The sequence below is a fragment of the Antechinus flavipes genome, chromosome 5, assembly GCF_016432865.1.
Source record: "Antechinus flavipes isolate AdamAnt ecotype Samford, QLD, Australia chromosome 5, AdamAnt_v2, whole genome shotgun sequence".
Taxonomy (NCBI): Eukaryota; Metazoa; Chordata; class Mammalia; order Dasyuromorphia; family Dasyuridae; genus Antechinus; species Antechinus flavipes.
Genome location: NC_067402.1, coordinates 14,722,849 through 14,744,380, shown reverse-complemented (window position 1 = coordinate 14,744,380; position 21,532 = coordinate 14,722,849). Strand labels below are relative to the sequence as shown.

At 38.9% G+C, this 21,532-nt stretch overlaps 1 protein-coding gene across 1 annotated transcript in view; it reads left to right on the top strand.

The window, feature by feature from the left end:
• The window catches only part of C5H7orf31 (chromosome 5 C7orf31 homolog), a 66,631-nt gene that overhangs the window by 36,293 nt on the left and 8,806 nt on the right, over nt 1–21,532 (top strand). Inside the window, exon 7 of the mRNA XM_052001014.1 lies at nt 10,316–10,401. Within this exon, the coding sequence (XP_051856974.1) occupies nt 10,316–10,401 (86 nt within the window). The remainder of the gene's footprint in view (nt 1–10,315; nt 10,402–21,532) is intronic.

Below are 21,532 nucleotides of genomic sequence, written 5' to 3'. Positions count from 1 at the left end.
AGCCTGATCCCAATGTGATCCAGTTCCCTCCTCACCAGACCCCTCTCTACTATCCATGAATAGACTGATCTGTAGTCAAGTTGGTTGATAGTCAAGTCAAGAAGCTTCCTCTACCTAAGCAGATTAGCTCCTTCTCCACTGTGTGGACAGAGCAGAAGATCACACGGCCAATATGTGTCAGAGGCAGGACTACTTGACCTGGGTCATCCTGGCTCCACAAACAGCTATTTATTCACTTCACCAAGTTGCCTCTTCCTTCCCTTCTATCCGGTTCCTCTTAAAACTCTAGGGATACTTCCTGATTGAGAAGTTCCCTATAACCTTCCCTTTGGGCACTGTCCATGGTATTATTCTGCCTGTCTAGACTCCACAGCTACCCATTTTGTCTGCTCTTCAATTATACCCTTTCAAAAATCACCATTGATCTCTTAATTAGGAGCAACATGGTCTTTTCTCAGTCTTTATTCTCCTTGACTTACTCTGATTATCATTTCCTCTTTAGACCTTTCCTGCCGTAGCCCTGGAGTTGAAATCAAATCTTGATTTGATCAAGTCTTGACTATTGGTCACTTATAATCTGCAGGATCTTTAGTTAATCACCTAACTTCTCTAAGGTTACAGTCTCACCACTTATAAAATTCAGGGGTTTAGACGAGGCTGAGTCTAAATCTCTGACCTTATAATGATGTCATCCTACATAAATCAGTCTTCTTTGTCTTCTACCTTCCCATGAACTTTGGTTCTTCCCTGAAGTTTAGTTCTTCATTTCTAACTTTGTCATTACTCTACCATATGTGGACCACTTTCAGAACTTTTCTCAGATTGATATCACCAGCCTTGACCTCCCTTTCAAGCTCTAAGAAGTATTTCATCAGCCCATCTCCCAACAAATATTTATTGTGTTTGCTATATACTCCTACTTTTGGCTTCAAGAGGTAGAAGAACTAACTTCAAAATAATGAGAATAAACTCTTTTCTGTGACTTGAATAAGCAGAAGAGGAAATATATCGACAACCATACTCTTAGAATCGGCCTCCCATCTCACCATCACTGCTGTATTCAGTTTAAGTGTGGTGTTTGTTCCAACTGAAACATGAATAGCCTTTATTTGGGACAAAGGATTAATAACCAATGGAGTTTTCTTTTGAAGCTTTAATATCTGCAATTGAGACATTTGACATGTTTCTTGGAACAGGGGTTTAGACGAGGGACCCTCTGAGGCTGAGTTTAAATCTCTGACCTTGTGATGATACAATCCTACATAAATCAGTCTTCTTTGTCTTCTGTCTTCCCATGAACTTTGGTTCTTCCCCGAAGTTTAGTCCTTCATTTCTAACTTTGTCATTACTCTACCATATGTGGACCACTTTCAGAACTTTTCTCAGATTGACATCACCAGCCTTGACCTCCCTTTCAAACTCTAAGAAGTGTTTTATCAGCCCATCTCCCAACAAATATTTATTAAGTGTTTGCTATATACTCCTACTTTTGGCTTCAAGAGGTAGAAGAACTAACTTCAAAATAATGAGAATAAACTCTTTTCTGTGACTTGAATAAGAAGAAAAGGAAATACGATATCGACAACCATATTCTTAGAATCGGCCTCCCATCTCACCATCCCTGCTATATTCAGTTTAAGTGTGGTGTTTGTTCCAACTGAAACATGAATAGCCTTTATTTAGGACAAAGGATTAATAACCAATGGAGTTTTCTTTTGAAGCTTTAATATCTGCAATTGAGACATTTGACATGTTCCAAGAAACTTTTGGAAAAAGAAATCATGTCAAGAGACAAAACTCATGATGGACATAAAAGGCTTTACAGAAGTCAGGAAAGATTTCCATTAGGGAAGGACAAAGCAGTTGGTTTTATCTCTAAAAGTAATGAAAATGTTGGGGAGGTCAAGGATGTGGGTTCATTCTAATAAAGGTTATGAGTGATGCATGAAGAAAGAAAGAGAAAAATTGATTTCTTCTGGAAAGAAAGCTTAAGTAGAAGAAAAAGTGTCAGAATAGACTCCCACCCACCTCATTCTCTTGGAGTGATCAATAGAGAGAGTGAATGCTTGATATTTATTTTTATCTTTTAAGAAGTTCAAATAAAAGTTTCTCAGGAAAAAAGTAACTAGAAAATTCCACTAGGCCTCAAACTATATTTTTGTTTAAAAATTATTATTATTATTATATGTTTTTTCATTAACAAATATTTTATTAACCTTCCCCCCCCATCCTCTCATAGGGTAAATAAAAAATCCTGAAAAAATAAGGTCCTCGATAGCCATATGTTCCACTAAGCCAAAATGTCACATTAACCTTCTCAGAAAATGTTAAATCTCTTTCAGCAGGTTAATAAGTCTCATCACCTTTGTGTCAGGAGGTGAGTAGGATGTTTCAACTTCATTTATTTTGAACTATTTTCTATTTATCGCAGGAGTTTTGAGGGGTTTTTATATAAATTAAAGATTTTTATTTTCAAAACATATGCAGGGATAATTTTCAACATTCACCTTTGCAAAATCTTGTGGTCCAAATTTTTCTCCAAGTGCTCCTGGTTCTCCTGACTTCACTCTGCATCTTTTCATATTGACCCTCCCCTCTGAGTCTGTCTATTTCATCAATTCTTATGGAAAAATCATACCACCATTATAATCATATGCTACAGTTGATACAGTCATTCTCCAGTAGGGAAGATACCTTTTTATTTTCCAATTTGGGGATATTATGAAAAGGACTACTTATTATACTTTTTTGTACATATAGACAGAAACATCATCTTCTTAGAGAGGCAACATGGCCGTGAACAGACATGTGGTTTTGACTGGACCTAAGAGTCAGAAAATACTGGCCTGCCCAGAAACCACTGGATAGGTTATAAGCGTCCTTTGTGTGTCCTTCTCCCTACCCTGAACTCGTCAGGATCTGTCCTTCCCAATATTCCCACCTCTCAGGACCGTCAGACTTCCCATTAATCCTGACTACCAACCACAAGAAAATACACAAACTTTCTTTTTTTTAATAATAGCTTTTTATTTTCAAAATACATGCAAAGATAGTTTTCAAGATTCACCCTTGCAAAACTTTGTGTTCTAAATTTTTCTCCCTCCCTTCTACCTCCTCCTCTGGATAGCAAGTAACCCGATATATATTAAACATGTACAATTCTTCTATACATATTTTCATTTATTGTGCTATATAAGAAAAAAATCAGATTAAAAAGGGGGGAAAGGAGGAAGGAAAAAAATAACAACAACAAAGGTGAAAATACTATGTTTTTATTCATATTCAGTTGCCATAGTACGCTCTCTGGATGCAGATGGCTCTCTCCATCACGTCTATTGAAATTGCATTGAGCCATCTCATTATTGAAAAGAGACAAATCCATCACAGTTGATCATCATATAATCTTAATGTTGTCGTGTACAATGTTCTCTTCGTTCTGTTCACTTCACTTAGCATCAGTTCATTTCCAGGTCTTTCTGAAATCATGATTGTTTCTTACAGAACAATAATATTCCATAACATTCATATACCATAACTTATTCAGCCATTCTCCAACTGATGGGCAACCATTCAGGTTCCAGTTCCTTGCCATTACAAAAAGGGTTGCCACTTGCATACATAGGACCTTTTCTCTTTTTTATGATCTATTTGGGATATTGAGCCAATAGATACACTGCTGGATCAAAGGGTATGCACAATTTGATAGCCCTTGGGAATTTGGGCATAGTTTCAAATTTTGTTGTGTATTGAATGGTTGAGCCATTAGTGTCCCAATTTTCCCACATCTCCTCCAACATTCATCATTTTCTTTTCCTGTCATCTTAGCCAATTTAAGAGGTGTATAGTGTTACCTCTAACTTTGCATTTTTCTAATCAATAGTGATTTAGAAGGTTTGGCAATTGTCAATGCTGTTAAATTACCCATATATATAACTTGTAAATAAAAAGCTATAATAAAAAAAAGAGAGAGAGAAAATAACAAAATCCAAGAAAAATAAAAGGACTTGCCACCAAAAAAAAAATTAGTGATTTAGAACGTTTTTTCATATGATTAGAAATTGTTAAGGACCATGTCTTAGTGCACTGTAAGGGGGAGGTCAATTCTCCGAGAGCCTCCACAGCTGTGAACAACTAAAGGAATTGCAATGCAGCCTTTACTGACACAGGTGTTGCTCATGGACTGAGAAAATAAATTGGAGGCAGAGGAAGAGGAGAGAGGTCAGACAATATAACGGCCTCTCAGTGGGGAGGAGACACAGTCTCCTTGTGTCATTGTCATCGTCTCACAAGAAGAGAAGAAAAGGTCTACCACAGGTAAAGCAAAGTTTCCCAATAAGAAATGGTTTTAATCTTTTCTGAAAAATGTCTGTTCATATCCTTTGATCACTTATCAACTGGAGAATGGCTTGTATTTTTACAGATTTGAGTTAATTCTCTATATACGTTAGAAATGAGGCCTTTATCAGAGCTCTTGGATGTAAAAAATTTTCCACAGTTTTCTGCTTCCCTTCTAATCTTGGCTGCATTGGTTTTGTTTGTACAAAACCTTTTTTAATTCAATATAATCAAAATTATCCATGTTACATTTCATAATGTTCTCCAGTTCTTCTTTGGCCATAAATTCCTTTCTTCTCTATAGATCTGAGAGGTAAACTATCCCTTGTTCTTTGCTTATAGTATCATTCTTCATGTCTAAGTCATGAATTGATTTCAATCTTATCTTTATATAGAGTGGTAGGTGTTGATCAATGCCTAGTTTCTGCCAAACTGATTTCCAATTTTCCCAGCAACTTTTGTCAAATAGTGAGATTTTATCCCAGAAGCTGGAGTCTTTGGATTTATCAAACACTAGATTATTATAGTCATTGATTATGTCTTGAGAATCTAAACTTTTCCATCAATCAACTACTCTATTTCTTAGCCAGTACCAAATGGTTCTGATGACTGCTGTTTTGTAATACAGTTTTAGGTCTGGTACAACTAGGAAGCCTTTTAGGCCACTTCTTTGGGGGAAGTCTTTCTTGGAGATAAATTTCAGCCTACTGGTATCTACTGTGTGTCTTTCTGCTGCTCCTATAATACTGATGTCTTTGAGATTGTTTTTTTTTAATTCTCTTGAAATTCTTAACATTTTGTTCTTCCAGATGCATTTTGTTATTTTTTTCTAGCTCTCTAAAATAATTTCTTGGGAGTTTGACTGGGATGGCCCTGAATAAATAGATTAATTTAGGTAGAATTATCATTTTTATTATATTAGCTTAGCCTACCCCATGAGCACTTGATATTCTTCTAATTGTTTAGCTCTAACTTTATTTATGTGGAAAGTGTTTTGTAATTGTGTTCATATAGTTCCTAGCTTTGTCTTGGCAGATAGAATCTCAAATATTTTATCTTGGATAACAGTTATTTTAAATGGAATTTCTTTATCTCTTGCTGCTGAAATTTGTTGGTAATATATGGAAATGCCAGTGATTTATGTGGAAACACAAACTTTCCACCTGCTCTGCAGGTAAACTCTTCTATATATGTTGTCCCTCCCAATTAGAATGTGAGCTAGTTGAGAACAGAGATTGTCTCACTTTTACATTTGCTGGGCAAATTATATTGAATAACTTGAATGTTTTTTTTGTTTGGTTTGGTTTGGTTTTTTTGTTTTTCCATTACATTAAAATGACACCTCTCTGGAGCTCTGATTCTCACTTTCCCCATTTATAAAATAGGAATAATACCTGCATCACAGAGTTGTTGATGGGCTCAAGAGAGCTGAAAGTTAAAAGGTACTTTTAGAAACCTTAAGGTGCTAAATAAGTATCAGATTTTATTGTTATTCCGTGTTCTGGCTGCACAGTCAGTCCACAAGTATTAAGTACCTACTGTATGCCAAGCACTATATTAAGGCAAAAGAATTCTTTGACCTCAAAGAGCACACAATCTAATGGTAGCTCATTCAATAAAGCATTAGAATGGATGAGCTAGGGAGCTGATGAGTAGCTAAAGGTTTTTCCCAGAAGTATCTGCAATCCAAATTTCTCTCTGTAGGTCCTAGACCTAGGAAAGTACATATGTCAAAACTACAAGTCAAGATGACTGGTTTGTTGCCGTTGCTTTTATCAGGGGCAGTTGGTGCACATAGTAGATATTTAAGACATACTTATGGACCAGATTACTGAATGTCCAGACAGAATACCTGACAAAATACCCAAATGGCTAAATAGACTTATCCTAGTGAAATAGGCACTTAACTCAATACAGGTTGCATCTCCGCAGAAGTGCAAGTTCTGTGAGGGAAGCTGTTGGTCATTTACTTGTATGTTCATTGGACTCCCACAGTCACTGGCACATAGTAGGTGCTCCATAAATGTTCATTGTTTAAGATCGGATTTAGTAATCATTGTCTTCATTCTTCATTGTCATAAAATTCCATTTCTTAGTACCAAGGGAGATACTAAAAATTTTAGTTTAGTTTAATAAGTATGTGCGTGTATATAATATTTTAGCTTAATTTAGTACCAAAAGTCTAAGAATTTTTATATAGTTATGAATTATGAAAAACTATCATCTCAAAGATATCAATATTGTAGGAGCAGCAGAAAGACGCACAGTAGATACCAGTGGGCTGAAATATATCTCCAAGGAAGACTTCCCCCAAAGAAGTGGCCTAAAAGGCATCCTCATAGCAGCCCAAGCAGATATTCGGGATCAGGGGTCATAGGTGATTGAATGAATGGAAGGACGGATGGATGGATGGATGACCCAAATCGTGCTTCAAGATCCGTAAGATAGTCAAAGTCAAAAAAAAGGAAGGCCCCCAGATCCTCAGGGGAGGATTCCTGTACAGGTGTGGATACAAATTTAACAAGATTAGAAGGCATAGAGGGCCCATTATTTGAATGAAGATTACTTCCTTGAGGTAAAGAACTCTTTTATTTGTATATTTTCATACTCATTGTCAAGCACAGAACCTGGCATGTAGAAGGAGGCCCATGATAAATCTGTGCTGATTGATGGATGGAAGGATGGATTGATATACCCCAAGGAGGGTGATGTCCATAACCATGAGATCACACATTCCATGAAAAAAGAAGGGAACTTCTGACGCTTAAGAGTGAGACTGTGAATTTCTTCTGTATCCCCCGGAGTCTGAAGGGATGCTGAGCACATAGCTCAGTGAACCAAACAGGATTTAACAGAGACATGAGGGCAGGATGGTTTTCCTCTTAGTGAAGACTTAAACAGAGGAACAAAATGATGAAAGAAATCTTAATATATGATAAATCCAATGGGATTGGGCAGAAAAGAATATGTCATGGCCTCCTTCTGAAAGCACAGAGAGGAACTGGAAGATTAACGGAAGTAGAAGGTCAATGGAAGGGATGTGTGGTCTAGAGTACAAAGCAACAGAAAATGGACAGAGGACCAAGATAAACAGCAAGAGTCTGGGAGAGACCAGTGCGTGAGCCTCCAGTCCACCCCAAAGACAAATCTCCGCAGCTTGAAATCTGGCTCATTTTCTGCTGACCATTCTGGCTCCCTCCCTCTGCCATGCTGCTTACCGATGACATAATTCTTTGTCTCCACCCAACCAGGACGGGCTGAGACACAGACAGTGGGGAGTGTCTGCCCTGTTGGCAGCAATCGAGGCAGGGCATGATGCCAAGGTTTCAAACTGGGAAATGGAAAGGGTGTGACTGAGGTGAAGATACTGCAAAGGGAGACTTGGCAAGAGCTGGTGACAAATCATTTGTGGAGGGCAATCAGTGAGGTTCTTCTCATCATAGTTCTGTATTTTTGTCACCCTTTCTACTTCTCTTAAGTCCCTAGCATTTTGATCTGTTATCATGCCCATTTCTGCATGAAAACAATCCCCTTGGTACCTTCAATTTTATTGAAAGAGATCCATTACCTTTCTCATTCTACTCTTTTTTTCTTATTTCTTTGCTTAGCTCATTCGAGAAAACCTTCCCATCTCTCCTTGCTATTTTCTGGAATTCTGCATTCAGCTGGCGACATCTTTCTTTTCCATTTCTCTTTCACTTCTTTCCTCAACTATTTATTAAAGCCTCACCAGGCAGCCATTTTGCTTTCTTGCCCTTCTTTTTCTTCGCTGCCTCCTGGACAATATTGTGAGTTTCTGTCCACAGTTCTGCAGGCATCATATCCGGCAGCTGTATTCCGATACCCCCAGACTCCTCAAACTCTTACACACTTATGCATCTCAGATGTCAGTTACAGCCTCGAGATGAAGATTTCTTGTCACTCGGCTCTCCACTTTGGGGATCGTTGCCTCCTTCCTGCCACTGATCTCAGGGGGACCAATGCAGACTACTTAAGTGCATTTGCCTTTTGTAACAGCAGCATTTATGTAGAGTTTTCAGGTTTGGGAAATACTTTAAATAATGCTACCTCCTTGGGTCCTCACAGCCACTCTGGTGAGGGAGTAAGTAGGTGAAGTCATTATTCTTAAGAAGGAAAAGAAAGGCAAGATAAGTGAGATTATCCACCCAGGGTCACCACACAGCTAGTCAGTATCTAAGGAGACGCCATGTAGAGTGACTTTGTCAATCACTGGATTGATCTTGCTTATTATTATTATTATTATTATTATTATTATTGGTTTTTTTTTTTTTTTTTTTGCTGAGCCAATTGGGATTAAGACTTGCCCAGGGTCACACAGCCAGGAAGTGTTAAGTATCTGAGGTCACATTTGAACTCGTGTCCCCCTGACTTCAGGGCTGGTGCTCTATCCACTGCGCCACCTGGCTGCCCCTTGCTAATTATTCTTACCCCACCATTGCCTAAACCAATGACTCATATTCCCTGGTAGAATATTTGATTCTTTTCTAATCTCCTATATTATTTTAATTCCTATTAAGAATATTTCTCAAAAACCAACCACGTGAAAATGTATAAAGAAAATTAAAAATATAAGTATCTTTCCCTCATCCCCCCAAGGATTTACTGCAGAGGAGAGGATGGTCCCATGTTTCTTGTACAGTCTTACCTCTTAAGAAACCCTAGCCTAGGATCAAGCTATTTCAGTACTCAAGGCCTCCATCACTTTGTTTTAGGGCAAGCCCTCCCCAGACACTAATCACCATCCTTCTGTAACTTAATAGATGATCTTCCATGTGGTCCTATGGCCAGCTTGGTGATAAAATTTCCTGTCCTTCAGCCAGCAGTATTGTCACTGGCCAATACTTAACTTGATAGCAGACACCGTCGCCTTCTGGCAAGAGCTACCGTGAACCCAAGGTCGTCTTCATGCCAAGAGGAGACCTCAGAGAGCATCATGGAGAATAGAAATCAGACTAAGGACAAAAGTTGACTTTCAGCCATTCTTTTGAGGAATGGGTTCTCGCTGTCTCTGGAGAGAACTCGGGTTTTAAATATTCTTTTTAAATGTTGCCTAATGTTAAAACATTGCCTAAGATCATTCTTCTCCGGAGAAACGAACATTTGGGTTAAATGAAGGATCCCTGTCATTTATAATAGAGTCACTGGGGGGAAATCCAAGGCGTGTTTGCTCCCCATCGAATGAGATCATGTCTGTAAAGTACTTTGCAAATCTTAAAACATTATTGAGATGTCTGCTATTCAGCTCAGGGACTTCTCTGCAGGGAGAGATGAAGACGGTCGTGGTGATAGCAGGACTTTAAAGGTTTCTAAAGTGCTTTGCTTTATATTCCTGCTGGTCCTTGAAACAACCCGAAACGGTTTATCTTTTAGGCAGCAAGGTTATTCAGTGACTACAGTACTAGATTTGGGGTTAGGAAGACCAGAGTTCAAATCCTAGCTTTGACTTGTCCTAGTTATGTGACTCTGGACAAGTCACTCACTTGCCATAAGATAAAAGTCAGTTGTTAGGACTATTAATTACTGTGCCCTGTCCCTTGGAGTGAACCACTGTATGGCACAGCTGATATTCCCATGATTCTTTAAGGTTTGGGAAGCACTTCGCCAAAAGCCTCAGTTTCCTCACCTGTAAAGTGAGGATAATAATAGTACTCTTATTATAGGGTTATTGTAAGGACTAAGTGTGATCATGTCTATAAAACACTTTAAAATCGGGTATCATTGGGGCAGCTGGGGGGTGCAGTGGATAGAGCACCAGCCCTGAAGTCAGGAGGACCTGAATTCAAATTTGGCCTCGGACACTTCCTAGCCCTGTGACTCTGGACAAGTCACTTAATTCCCCAATTGCCTCAGGGGGAAAAAAATGGGAATCATTTCTCCCGTTTTCCGTTAAAAATATAACAGCCTATGTCTACACTGGCATCTGAGTTTTGATTTGTTTTTTTTCCCCTGGAATTTTCAGGTAATCCATATCGACATGAGATCCTGAAAATTTCTGATCCCCGAAAAAAAGTCTTGCAGTGGCCTGGACTGAGCACGTGCTTCAGCGTAAGTGGTTCTAATGGTTTTTTCTGAAATAAAGCCAAGCGCTTTTGGGTAAAGTGGCTCTGGGATCAAGGAACCTGGGTTCAAATCCCTCTCTGATGCTTCCTACCTGTGTGATTCTGGATAAGTCATGTCATCTCAAGTCAATTCAGTTCTTTGGACGTCAGTTCCCTCATCTATAAAATGAGAGGGCTGGACTAAAAGGCCTCTAGTTGAAAAGATCCTGGTGTTCTTGGTGCTGGTTCCATTCCAGCAGGCTAAGCTGGTTCCAGTATACAGAAACAGAATCGAGAAGGTAATGGGGAAGGATTCTAAGGGTCATCCAAAGGAGAAATGCTGTGGGAGGCTGGGAAAGTCACTCGCCTCTCATAACCTAACGGTCTGTTATCACTCCCGTTGTCATCCCAGCCTTCCTCTGTAGGCAGTCACCACAGTGCATGGCTGATATTTCTATGGTGCTTTAAGGGTAAGAGCCAGTTCCATATCTGGCCATTGGACCCAGAAGGCTCCAGAGGAAAAAGTGAGGCTTGTGATTTTGTATAGCCCTCCAAATGCAATTTACCTGCGTGTCATGGTGTCACGCCCCCCGGTGTCATGGTGTCACGTCCCCCAGTATCATGGTCCTCTTCGAGAACAGAGGACAAACAACAAAAACTTTTAGGATACAGGGTGGGGAGACCCCGAATATTAGCAAAGAAAGAAAGAGTGAAAAGCTTGGGAGCTTGGGAAACCTGGACCTGGACAATTACAGGCAGGCTTCTAGTCAGGAGCTCCAAGGCAGGAGACAAGAGGGCCAGCAGGATTTCCAGGATTAGGTTCAAGAGAAGAAGGCTTTTAATGTTCTGGGTGAATTCAGGATGAGTCTTCTTGACTCCAGACTCAATACTGCATCCACTGTGCCCCAAATGATAGTCTATTGTTCAGTTATTCAGTCGTTTTAATTGTGTCCACCTCTTCAGGCTATGACCCCTTTGGATTTTCTTGGCAAAGATACTCTAGTGATTTGCCCTTTCTTCCTCCAGCTCATTTTACAGATGGAGAAACTGAGGCAAACACTGGGGACTTGTCCAGTGTCACAGAGCTTGTAAATGTCCAGGCTCTTTAACCACAATTCCATCCTACTTTTCTTCATCTTGGGAAGAATGAAAAATTCCTGAGTCACATCAGTAGATGTGCCCCAAGGGGGTCACAGCATCCTGGATTCAGAACTTTCAAGGGGCCTCAGAGACCATCTATTCCAACCCTCTTGTTTTAGAAATCAGGAAATTGAGGCATAAAAGGTTGAGTCGCCCAAGGCCACACAGCTATTAAACCGCAGACCCAGGATTTTAGCCCATTCCCTCTGTTTTTGAGATCAAGCCCATTTTCCAGTGTCCCATGCTCCTTTCCACCAGGGAGGAGGTTTGATTACTCAACTCACTGGAAAGAACACGGATGTTATTTCTGGGAACCTAGGACAGAGCATTGAAATTTCCTAGGAAGATTTTTACGGGCTCCTTCCTCACATGTTTATATTTGTCTCACATTTTTTTCTTTATGATTTTCATCTTTAAAATGCTCCCCTTGTAAGTGGTCGCCCTGTGGCCATTAGCGAAGCTCAGTCTACTCCAGAAACCAGAGACCTGTGTTCTGACCTTTGTCCCTCATGAGTGCACTGGCTCAGTCCCACAATCCTCTCCCAGTTAAATATAGCCAGCTCCCATTTCCTGATTTCTGAGCCTTCATGGTTGAAGAAGCAAAGCTGTAACTAGCAATTTGGGGGCACCCAGGGCACCCACAGTCAGGGCGAACAACATGAAAAAACTACCTTGGATTCAACATTGTAATTCACAAATGAGACCAGAAGTAATGGAGAGCTGTTCAGCTAAATGGGAAGGGGAAATAGTTACTGTCGTGGTTGTAAAAGCTCAGAGTTGGAATATGATCCTCTCAGAGGTCACAGAATCCCATCCACAGAATTGGAGTCCCATTTTCTTTCCACCCCACTGGAGATGGGGAAGGTACCATATAGTCTGGAAGGGCAGTAGAATGGCCTTGGATCAGGGGGATTATCTCTGCTTAGAGAGATGAGGCAAGATGGAGAAAAAAGGGAACTCCTGGGGAAAAATGCAGACGTTTGGGTTTATGGGAAGGAGGAAGAGAAAATACTAGAACCTAATTGCATCATGTAAATATGATCATAAAAATATTGTGATGAACTATTGTTTATTTTATCTTTTTAATTACTAGTGTCGTTAGATAATATAAATCTTTGGGGTTTTGTTATTGTTGGTTTTTTTGTGAGGCAATTGGGGTTAAATGACAGATCACACAGCTGATACTCATTAAGTATCTGGTATTGCATTTGAACTTGGTTCTCCTGACTTCAGAGCTGATATTCTATCCACTGTGCCATCGATCCACTCCTAATAATATAAATCTTAATATCCTGTAACTTAATTATTATCATGAGTGAATGAAAGAACAGTTATTAAGTGGTTGTCATGAGCCAAGCATTATGATAAATGCTGGGGATATAGCAACAAAAACCCAAACAATCTAGACTCCTTCGCCTCCTCCATAGCTCCAAGCAAGATCACCCATCAGTCCTTCTGGAAATAATGAGAATTTATTTAGAACTTGTTCCACTGTCATTCTCCTTATGTCTAACCCAGTCTCCATTTCATTTCTTCTAGTTGTTAAAGGAGTGAATGAATGAAACAATAAATGAACAAAGTATATATTAAAGAGTGAATGAACGAGTGAAACAATAAATGAACAAAGTATACATTAAGGAGTGAATGAACGAGTGAAACAATAAATGAACAAAGTATACATTAAGGAGTGAATGAACGAGTGAAACAATAAATGAACAAAAGTATACATTAAGGAGTGAATGAACGAGTGAAACAATAAATGAACAAAAGTATACATTAAGGAGTGAATGAACGAGTGAAACAATAAATGAACAAAAGTATACATTAAGGAGTGAATGAACGAGTGAAACAATAAATGAACAAAAGTATACATTAAGGAGTGAATGAACGAGTGAAACAATAAATGAACAAAAGTATACATTAAGGAGTGAATGAACGAGTGAAACAATAAATGAACAAAAGTATACATTAAGGAGTGAATGAACGAGTGAAACAATAAATGAACAAAAGTATACATTAAGGAGTGAATGAACGAGTGAAACAATAAATGAACAAAAGTATACATTAAGGAGTGAATGAACGAGTGAAACAATAAATGAACAAAAGTATACATTAAGGAGTGAATGAACGAGTGAAACAATAAATGAACAAAAGTATACATTAAGGAGTGAATGAATGAGTGAAACAATAAATGAACAAAGTATACATTAAGGAGTGAATGAATGAGTGAAACAATAAATGAACAAAAGTATACATTAAGGAGTGAATGAATGAGTGAAACAATAAATGAACAAAAGTATACATTAAGGAGTGAATGAACGAGTGAAACAATAAATGAACAAAAGTATACATTAAGGAGTGAATGAACGAGTGAAACAATAAATGAACAAAAGTATACATTAAGGAGTGAATGAATGAGTGAAACAATAAATGAACAAAAGTATACATTAAGGAGTGAATGAATGAGTGAAACAATAAATGAACAAAAGTATACATTAAGGAGTGAATGAATGAGTGAAACAATAAATGAACAAAAGTATACATTAAGGAGTGAATGAACGAGTGAAACAATAAATGAACAAAAGTATACATTAAGGAGTGAATGAACGAGTGAAACAATAAATGAACAAAAGTATACATTAAGGACATATTGTTTGCCAGGAACGGTATGGGAAATGTAAGAAAGCAGCAAGATTCCTGCCCTCAGTGAGCTTAATAGGGAAGACAACACACATAATATAAAAGGGGATTTGGGGTATCAAGCTTGGTTTGGGGCAAAGAATAAGTCAAAGGCTCTCTTTTGAGACAGAAACTCAGACACGGTAACAGCAACACTGTGTTGTGATTATCTATGATAAACTTAGCTCTTCTCAGTAACACAGTGATCCTGATCCAAGATAATTCCAATAGATTTGGGATGGAAAATGCCACGTGCATCCAGAGAACTGTGGAGATTGAATGCAGATCAAAGATACTATTTTCCCTTTTCCTCCTTACTGATAGTTTTCCCTTTTGCTTTGATTTTTTCTTTCTCAACATGTGACTCATGGAAATATATTTAAAATGATTGTACATGTATAACCTATACCAGATTGTTTGCTGTCTTGGGAAAGGGGAAGGGAAAGAGGAAGAGAAAAAAATTTGGAACTCAAAATCCCACAAAAAAGAATGGTAAAAAAACTATCTTTATTTTTTATAACAATAGGTTTTTATTTTCAAAATATATACAAAGATAGTTTTCAACTTGCAAAACCTCATGTTCTAAATTTTTCTTCCTCCATGACCTCTACCCCTTTCCCTAGACAGCAAGTAATCCAATATATGAAAATTGTTTTTATTAAAGTTTTTTATTTTCAAAACATATGCATAGTTTTCAACATTCACCCTCACAAAACCTTACGTTTCATTTTTTTTCTCCCTCTCTTCCCCTACCACCCCCAGATGGCAAGTGATCTCGATCTCTCTCTCTCTCTCTTCTCTCTCTCTCTCTCTCTCTCTCTCTCTCTCTCTCTCTCTCTCTCTCTATATATATATATATATATATATATTATATATATATATATATATATATATATATATATATATATATATATATATAGACTGTCTTTATATGCAATTGAAAAAAAATTCTATTAAGAGACAGAGCTCGGGGAAGGGTTCCCCCCCTTTTTTTTTAAATAGCTTTTTATTTACAAGTTATATGCATGGGTAATTTTACAGCATTGGCAATTGCCAGACCTTTTGTTCCAATTTTTCCCCTCCTTCCCCCCACCCCCTCCCCTAGATGGCAGGTTGACCAACACATGTTAAGTATGTTAAAGTATAAATTAAATACAATGTAAGCATACATGTCCTAACAGTTATTTTGCTGTACAGAAAGAATCATAGTTTGCAATAGTGTATAATTAGCCTGTGAAAGAAATCAAAAATGCAGGCAGAGGAAGGGTTCCTTTTAATTGTATTTTCCTCTATGGATATCCTTCATATTCTCCAAACATTGATCCACAATGTTGCTTTAATCATCTCTATCACTCAATCAATCATGCCCTCATGCCTGTTCAGAAATTTTCAATAATTCCCTGGTACTTAAAAGATCAAGCCTCCAGAATCCCAATGGGCAGTGGGGATTGGTGGATAAAGTGTTTGACTGGGAGTCAGAAAGACCTGGCTGTGTGACCCTGGGCAAACCATTTGACCTCTGTGGACCTCAGTTTCCTCATTTATAAAATGAGGGGTGGGCTTCTATGGCCTCTAAGATCCATTTCAGTCTAAATCTGGGCCCCTTTGAAGCTCAGGCTTCTCCCTGTTCCCCATCCAGGCTTCATCTCCAATTTCCCAGCACTCCCTCGGGAGGTTCTGCTCTTGACAAACTGATGTGCTCACTGACCCCTATCATATCTCGTCCTGCGGAACCTTTATTATGTGTTTATGCTGTTGCCGTGCTCAGCATATCCTGCCCAAACAAAATCCAAACTATCCTCTGAAGGGTCAAATCTAATCTCAAGAATAATCATAGTTATTGGGATTAAAAATAGCATAACAAATACTACTTCCAGAGCTTCTACTTGGTGCTAGTCCCTGTGCTAAACTCTTTACAAATATAGTTGACCTGCCAACCATTATTGGGAGGTAGGTGCCATTATTATCTCCATTTTACAGATGAGGGAACTGAGGCGGAGAGAGCTGAAATGACTTGCCCAGGATCACATAGCTAGGAGATATCTGAGGCTAGATTTTAGTCCCGGTCCAGAGTATCCCCTGTAAAACCTTCACTGAGGGCGATGTGATACATTAGAAATAAGGAGCTATATTATAGCTCCTGTTCCTCGATACTGTTTCCTTTCAGCCCCCACCCTGCTGACTCAGGGCCAACCCATCATGCACTGTGATCCTCAGCTGGAGCCGGCATCTCCCTGCATTTTGCTTTTCTTTCTTCTGCGCTTGTCATGGATGGACTTTGTTTATTTGCTCTGGATCACTTCTTGGCCAAGGGCCCTTGGACTTCTGCTTCCACCTTCCCAGGTGCAAGCCAGTCTCACCGCCCCCATTGTGGAGCCTTTGTAAATCGGATGGGGAGAACTGGGTGGCCCAGTCTCTAGGTCATCGAGGTGGCCCTGAAAAGTTGTTCATTAGGCAAAGCTTAACTTCCCCAGCCTGTCATCCTCCTTCAGCCTCCTGGATCCAGGACATTTAATATCTGTACCCCACACTTCCCCCTAGGACGGCAGGCCCCCTTTCCACTTCCTTTCATGCTTCATTTCCCATTCAAACATATGTTTCTTAAGGGCAGAGACTATTGTGTTTACATATGTATCCCACAACCTGGCACACAATAGACACTTAATAAATGCTTTATCTCACTTTATCTCACTATCCCAATTCAAATTCTACCAAGTCAAACAACCATTAATTAAACACCCACTGTTTACAAAACAGCTTTCCCAAGCCAACATGAGTAATTTTTCCATGACTCTTCCCCATCTCTTTCTAAAGCTTACCCAACATCCCTTTCTTTATGAGGATGCTGCCAAAGATGACAAGGATTAAGAGGCTATCTTTCCTGGGAGTATTTAATAAGAAAATTAGCAAGAAAAGCTTAATAGGAAAAAAGGCTAACCTTTCAAGCACAGGGACAACCTTCAGAGCCACCTTCTTATGGCCTGAGCAGAAGGGGGAAGGTGGGAGGAGTTAAACTCTACTCAGTTGCCTAGGGATGGATGTTGGGCTACTCCGTAGGTAACCACCCTCTGAAAAGGAGCCTTTGACCCACGGCACATGTTCTTCCTGATTTTAATTACTTGTGCTGAGTATCACAATATGAATCTAACTTATAAGTCTTGAGAAACTTAAGATAGAATAATAAATCAGTGGTTAAGATTAAAGAGTAAATAAGTAATCCTGCAGGCAAACCATTGTTCCCGGGCCCTAGCTTACTTGGCTTGGCTGATCCTTAAAAAACAGCTACAGTCTGTCACCAGGGCCATCCCCTAAGCCCTTGCAGTGGTGTAGGTGACCTGCCTGTGCCAGTTCACTGGCAGAGTGCCTGAGAGCCCTGGCTCACTTCTGTTATCAGGAGGCAATGAAGGAAAGGACTTTTATAGACATTCATATTCCATAGGCATATATAACACTTATGTTCTTATTAATCCACTAATTACAAATCAGTTGCATTAGTATTTTATATTTTGCATTTATCTTTCATGTAGATAGTTTTTATATTTCAGATCTTTTTTTTATCTTTCAGATTTTGCATTTTATATTTCGTTTTCAGATTTTATATTTCTTTTTCAGGTAGGTAAATAGATAAATAATAGACAAATGAATGGATAGGTGAATGGGCAAACATAGAAAGTCTGATTAAACAAAGGGCATGGTAATTTTCTAGATGAACAGCTAAGTAGTTGGATAGGCAGATAGACAGAGGCAAGAAAAAGATGAAAATCATTCCCTGCTATCATGTGAACTGTTGTTTTTCTTGCATCTGGGTTGAAGGCCTCTCTGATTATCCTCATCTGGAGAGTTCTGGTGTGATAATCCCAGTTTAGCTGCCTCTTGCCAGTCAGCAAGTTTTGCACTAGTTGGGATTCAAGCACAGGTATCCCCCAGGTTATTGACAGAAGGCTGAATCATGGTGCCGTGATCACTACAGTGGTCCTAGAGACCACATCAGGCTCCAAATCGGTCCTTTCCACCATGACATTGACACTGGTCTATCAACTTGAGTCAAGTATAAATATACATATTGTTGTACAGCCCCAGAGAATATAAAGTTCCTAAGAGAATGAATATAGAAAAGAGCATTTATTGAGCACTTGCTTATGCCAAGGACTGTGCAAATAACTAGGGATCCAAATACAAAAGCAAAACCAGTCACTCTCTACCCTTAAGAGGCTTACAGTCCGCTGGGAGAAACAACAGACATAGGGCATAATGGCCAGAAATGGGGACTTTGGTCAGAAAGCTACAGAGATAGTGAGTAGGGCCATAGTCCAGGAATGGTGACTCGCCTTATTCAGGAACAATGGCAGGAATAACTTAGTCATGGTTAATTATTCTATGATGAATAGAAGGGAGGAAGAAAGATGTATTGTCAAGGAGGCTGTGGAGGAAGAGGTAGCCAGAAGAGAAGAGGAGTAAAAGATAAAAGTGAGGGATGCTGGGGGAATCTCCTAAAGTCATGTTCTGGGGCAAAGCTCCTTCTTCTTCTTCTTTTTTTTTTAATAACTTTTTATTGCCAGAACCCATGCCAGGATAATTTTTTACAGCATTATCCCTTGCACTCACTTCTGTTCCGATTTTTCCCCTCCCTCCCTCCACCCCCTCCCCCAGATAGCAAGCAGTCCTTTACATGTCGAATAGGTTGCAGTATATCCTAAATACAATATATGTGTGCAAAACAAAACAGTTTTCTTGTTGCACAGGGAGAATTGGATTCAGAAGGTAGAAATAACCCGGGAAGAAAAACAAAAATGCAAACAGTTTATATTCATCTCCCAGTGTTCTTTCTTTGGGTGTAACTGCTTCTGTCCATCCTTGATCAATTGAAACTGAATTAGCTCTCTTTATCGAAGAGATCTACTTCTATCAGAATACATCTTCATATAGTATCGTTGTTGAGATATATAATGATCTCCTGGTTCTGCTCATTTCACTCAGCATCAGTTCCTGTAAGTCTCGCCAGTCTTCTCTGTATTCATCCTGCTGGTCATTCCTTATAGAACAATAATATTCTATAACGTTCATATACCACAATTTACCCAGCCATTCTCCAATTGATGGGCATCCATTCATTTTCCAACTTCTAGCCACTACAAACAGGGCTGCCACAAACATTTTGGCACATACAGGTCCCTTTCCCTTCTTTAATATCTCTTTGGGGTATAATGGGGCAAAGCTTCTTAAAATTGTGGTTCACCACATTGTACACAATAACAGCAGGATTACATGATGATCAATTCTGATGGACACGTTGAAAAGAGCCATCGAGGTGATTCAGGACAGTTCCAACAGTCTTCTAATGCGCAGTCATCTGCACCCAGAGAAGGGACTATGGGGACTGAGTGTGGATCACAGCATTGCATTTTTGTCGTGCTTTGGTTTTCTTGCATCATTTTCTCATTTTTTCCCCTTTTTGATCTGATTTTTCTTGTGCAGCCCAATAAATGTGGAAATATGGATGGTAGAATTGCACCTGTTTAACTTATATTGGATTACTTGCCCTCTAGAGGAAAACGTGAGGGGAGGGAGGGGAAAAAAATTGGAGCACAAGGTTTTACAAGGGTAAATGTTGGACCTATCTATGCCTAAATGGGATTTTTAAACTACACAATTTGAATATGTGAATGTTTTAGGCACTTCCACTACAGATTAGGCAAACATTGAGAATATTACAAGCCCAAACTTTACTGAGCCTCATACAATGATCTTGGAAAGTTTTTACTAGTCTCAGTGATGAGAGAAGCAAACTAGGCTTTTTGACTCTATAACTTAAAGCTACACAGATGTACAAAAGCGCAGATATTGAGCACTAGCTAATTTGGTAATTCTCATTGATCAGATTAAGGTTATTGGAAACACTTCAGGAGAAAACCAGACAATTCACTTGGTGCTAAGTCTCCTGGCTGAAGGCTTCTGGGGCCCTGTTCCTAATCTCATGATGAAAATAAGCTGATTGATCCTGGTGGACCATACTGAACTTAAGTTTTACAATGCCAGGGAACTCCTCCCAAAGAAACAGCTTTTTGGTCTCTCTTGCTGGACTTCAAATGGGTTTTGCTCTTGTTTCCCATAATTCCACAGAGCTATTGTTATATGTTTGAGTCCTAACAGTCACTTCAAAATGTTAATTTTTTTTAGATTGATTGATTCACAGAATAGGGGGGGGGTAGAGAAAGAGAGAGAGCCCTAGATAATGTCCATTAGTTTGACACAGCAGAAAATTAAAAACACTGCTGCGTCAAACTAAATTTTCTTTTTAAATGATGAGTTTCCAGCTTTCTGTATATTTGCCTTTTATGTTAAAGTAACGGAGTATAAACTATGCCTGACACTTTTTGAGGAGTATGTGGGTTACCATCACCCCTTTTCCAGCCTAAAAGAGGGGTAGACCGAGGCCAAGGGAAACAGAAAACAACAAACCCACCAAATATTTCCAAAGCTCTTTAAAGCTATCTTTTTCATTTAAGAACTTAGCTTTTTATTTTTTTTTTTTACTCAAATGCAGGTATAAGGAACATAATTATTCCTCCAGGAAAACAGGAAGGTAATATTCCTATTGCTCTGGTCAAATTGCATTATTTTACAGCCAAATGTTACATGAGATACAGACTAAGAATAGTTCCAACATTGCATTTGTCTCACCATTCATAACCCTTGCGTTGGAGACTTCTGATACAAAAGGTCCAGATTCACTTTCAAGGTCATTCAGATTAGTAGGATCAGAAGGGCATTGGAAGTATGGGCTCACTCCCTTTAATATTATATTCCCCTCTTCCTCAAATGCACCTCTGACCACTTGCCTGTAAAATAATTGTATGAAATTATTTAGGAATTTTTCCAATTTAAACATGATTGTGCTTCCAATAATGGAGACCTATTTCATATTTCACTTGAGAGATAATGAATGTCAGCCTCCAACTCCAGGTGCAGTCTGACCCACGCATAGTTTAGAAAAATAAAGGTTTTATCCACCTAGAGACTAGGGTGAGTACTAAGGGATAAGTATTTACTTGAATATATTGGGTTGTCGTCTCATGATCTTTTCTTATATTTTCTTACCATTCTATGCTTATTTCCTTTTTTTAAAAATTTGTTTTTTTTGTTGTTGTTTTTTATAATAACTTTTTATTGACAGAATCCATGCCAGGGTAATTTTTTTTACAACATTATCCCTTGCACTCACTTCTGTTCCGATTTTTCCCCTCCCTCCCTCCACCTCCTCCCCTATATGGCAAGCAGTCCTATATATGTTACATATGTTGCAGTATATCCTAGATCCA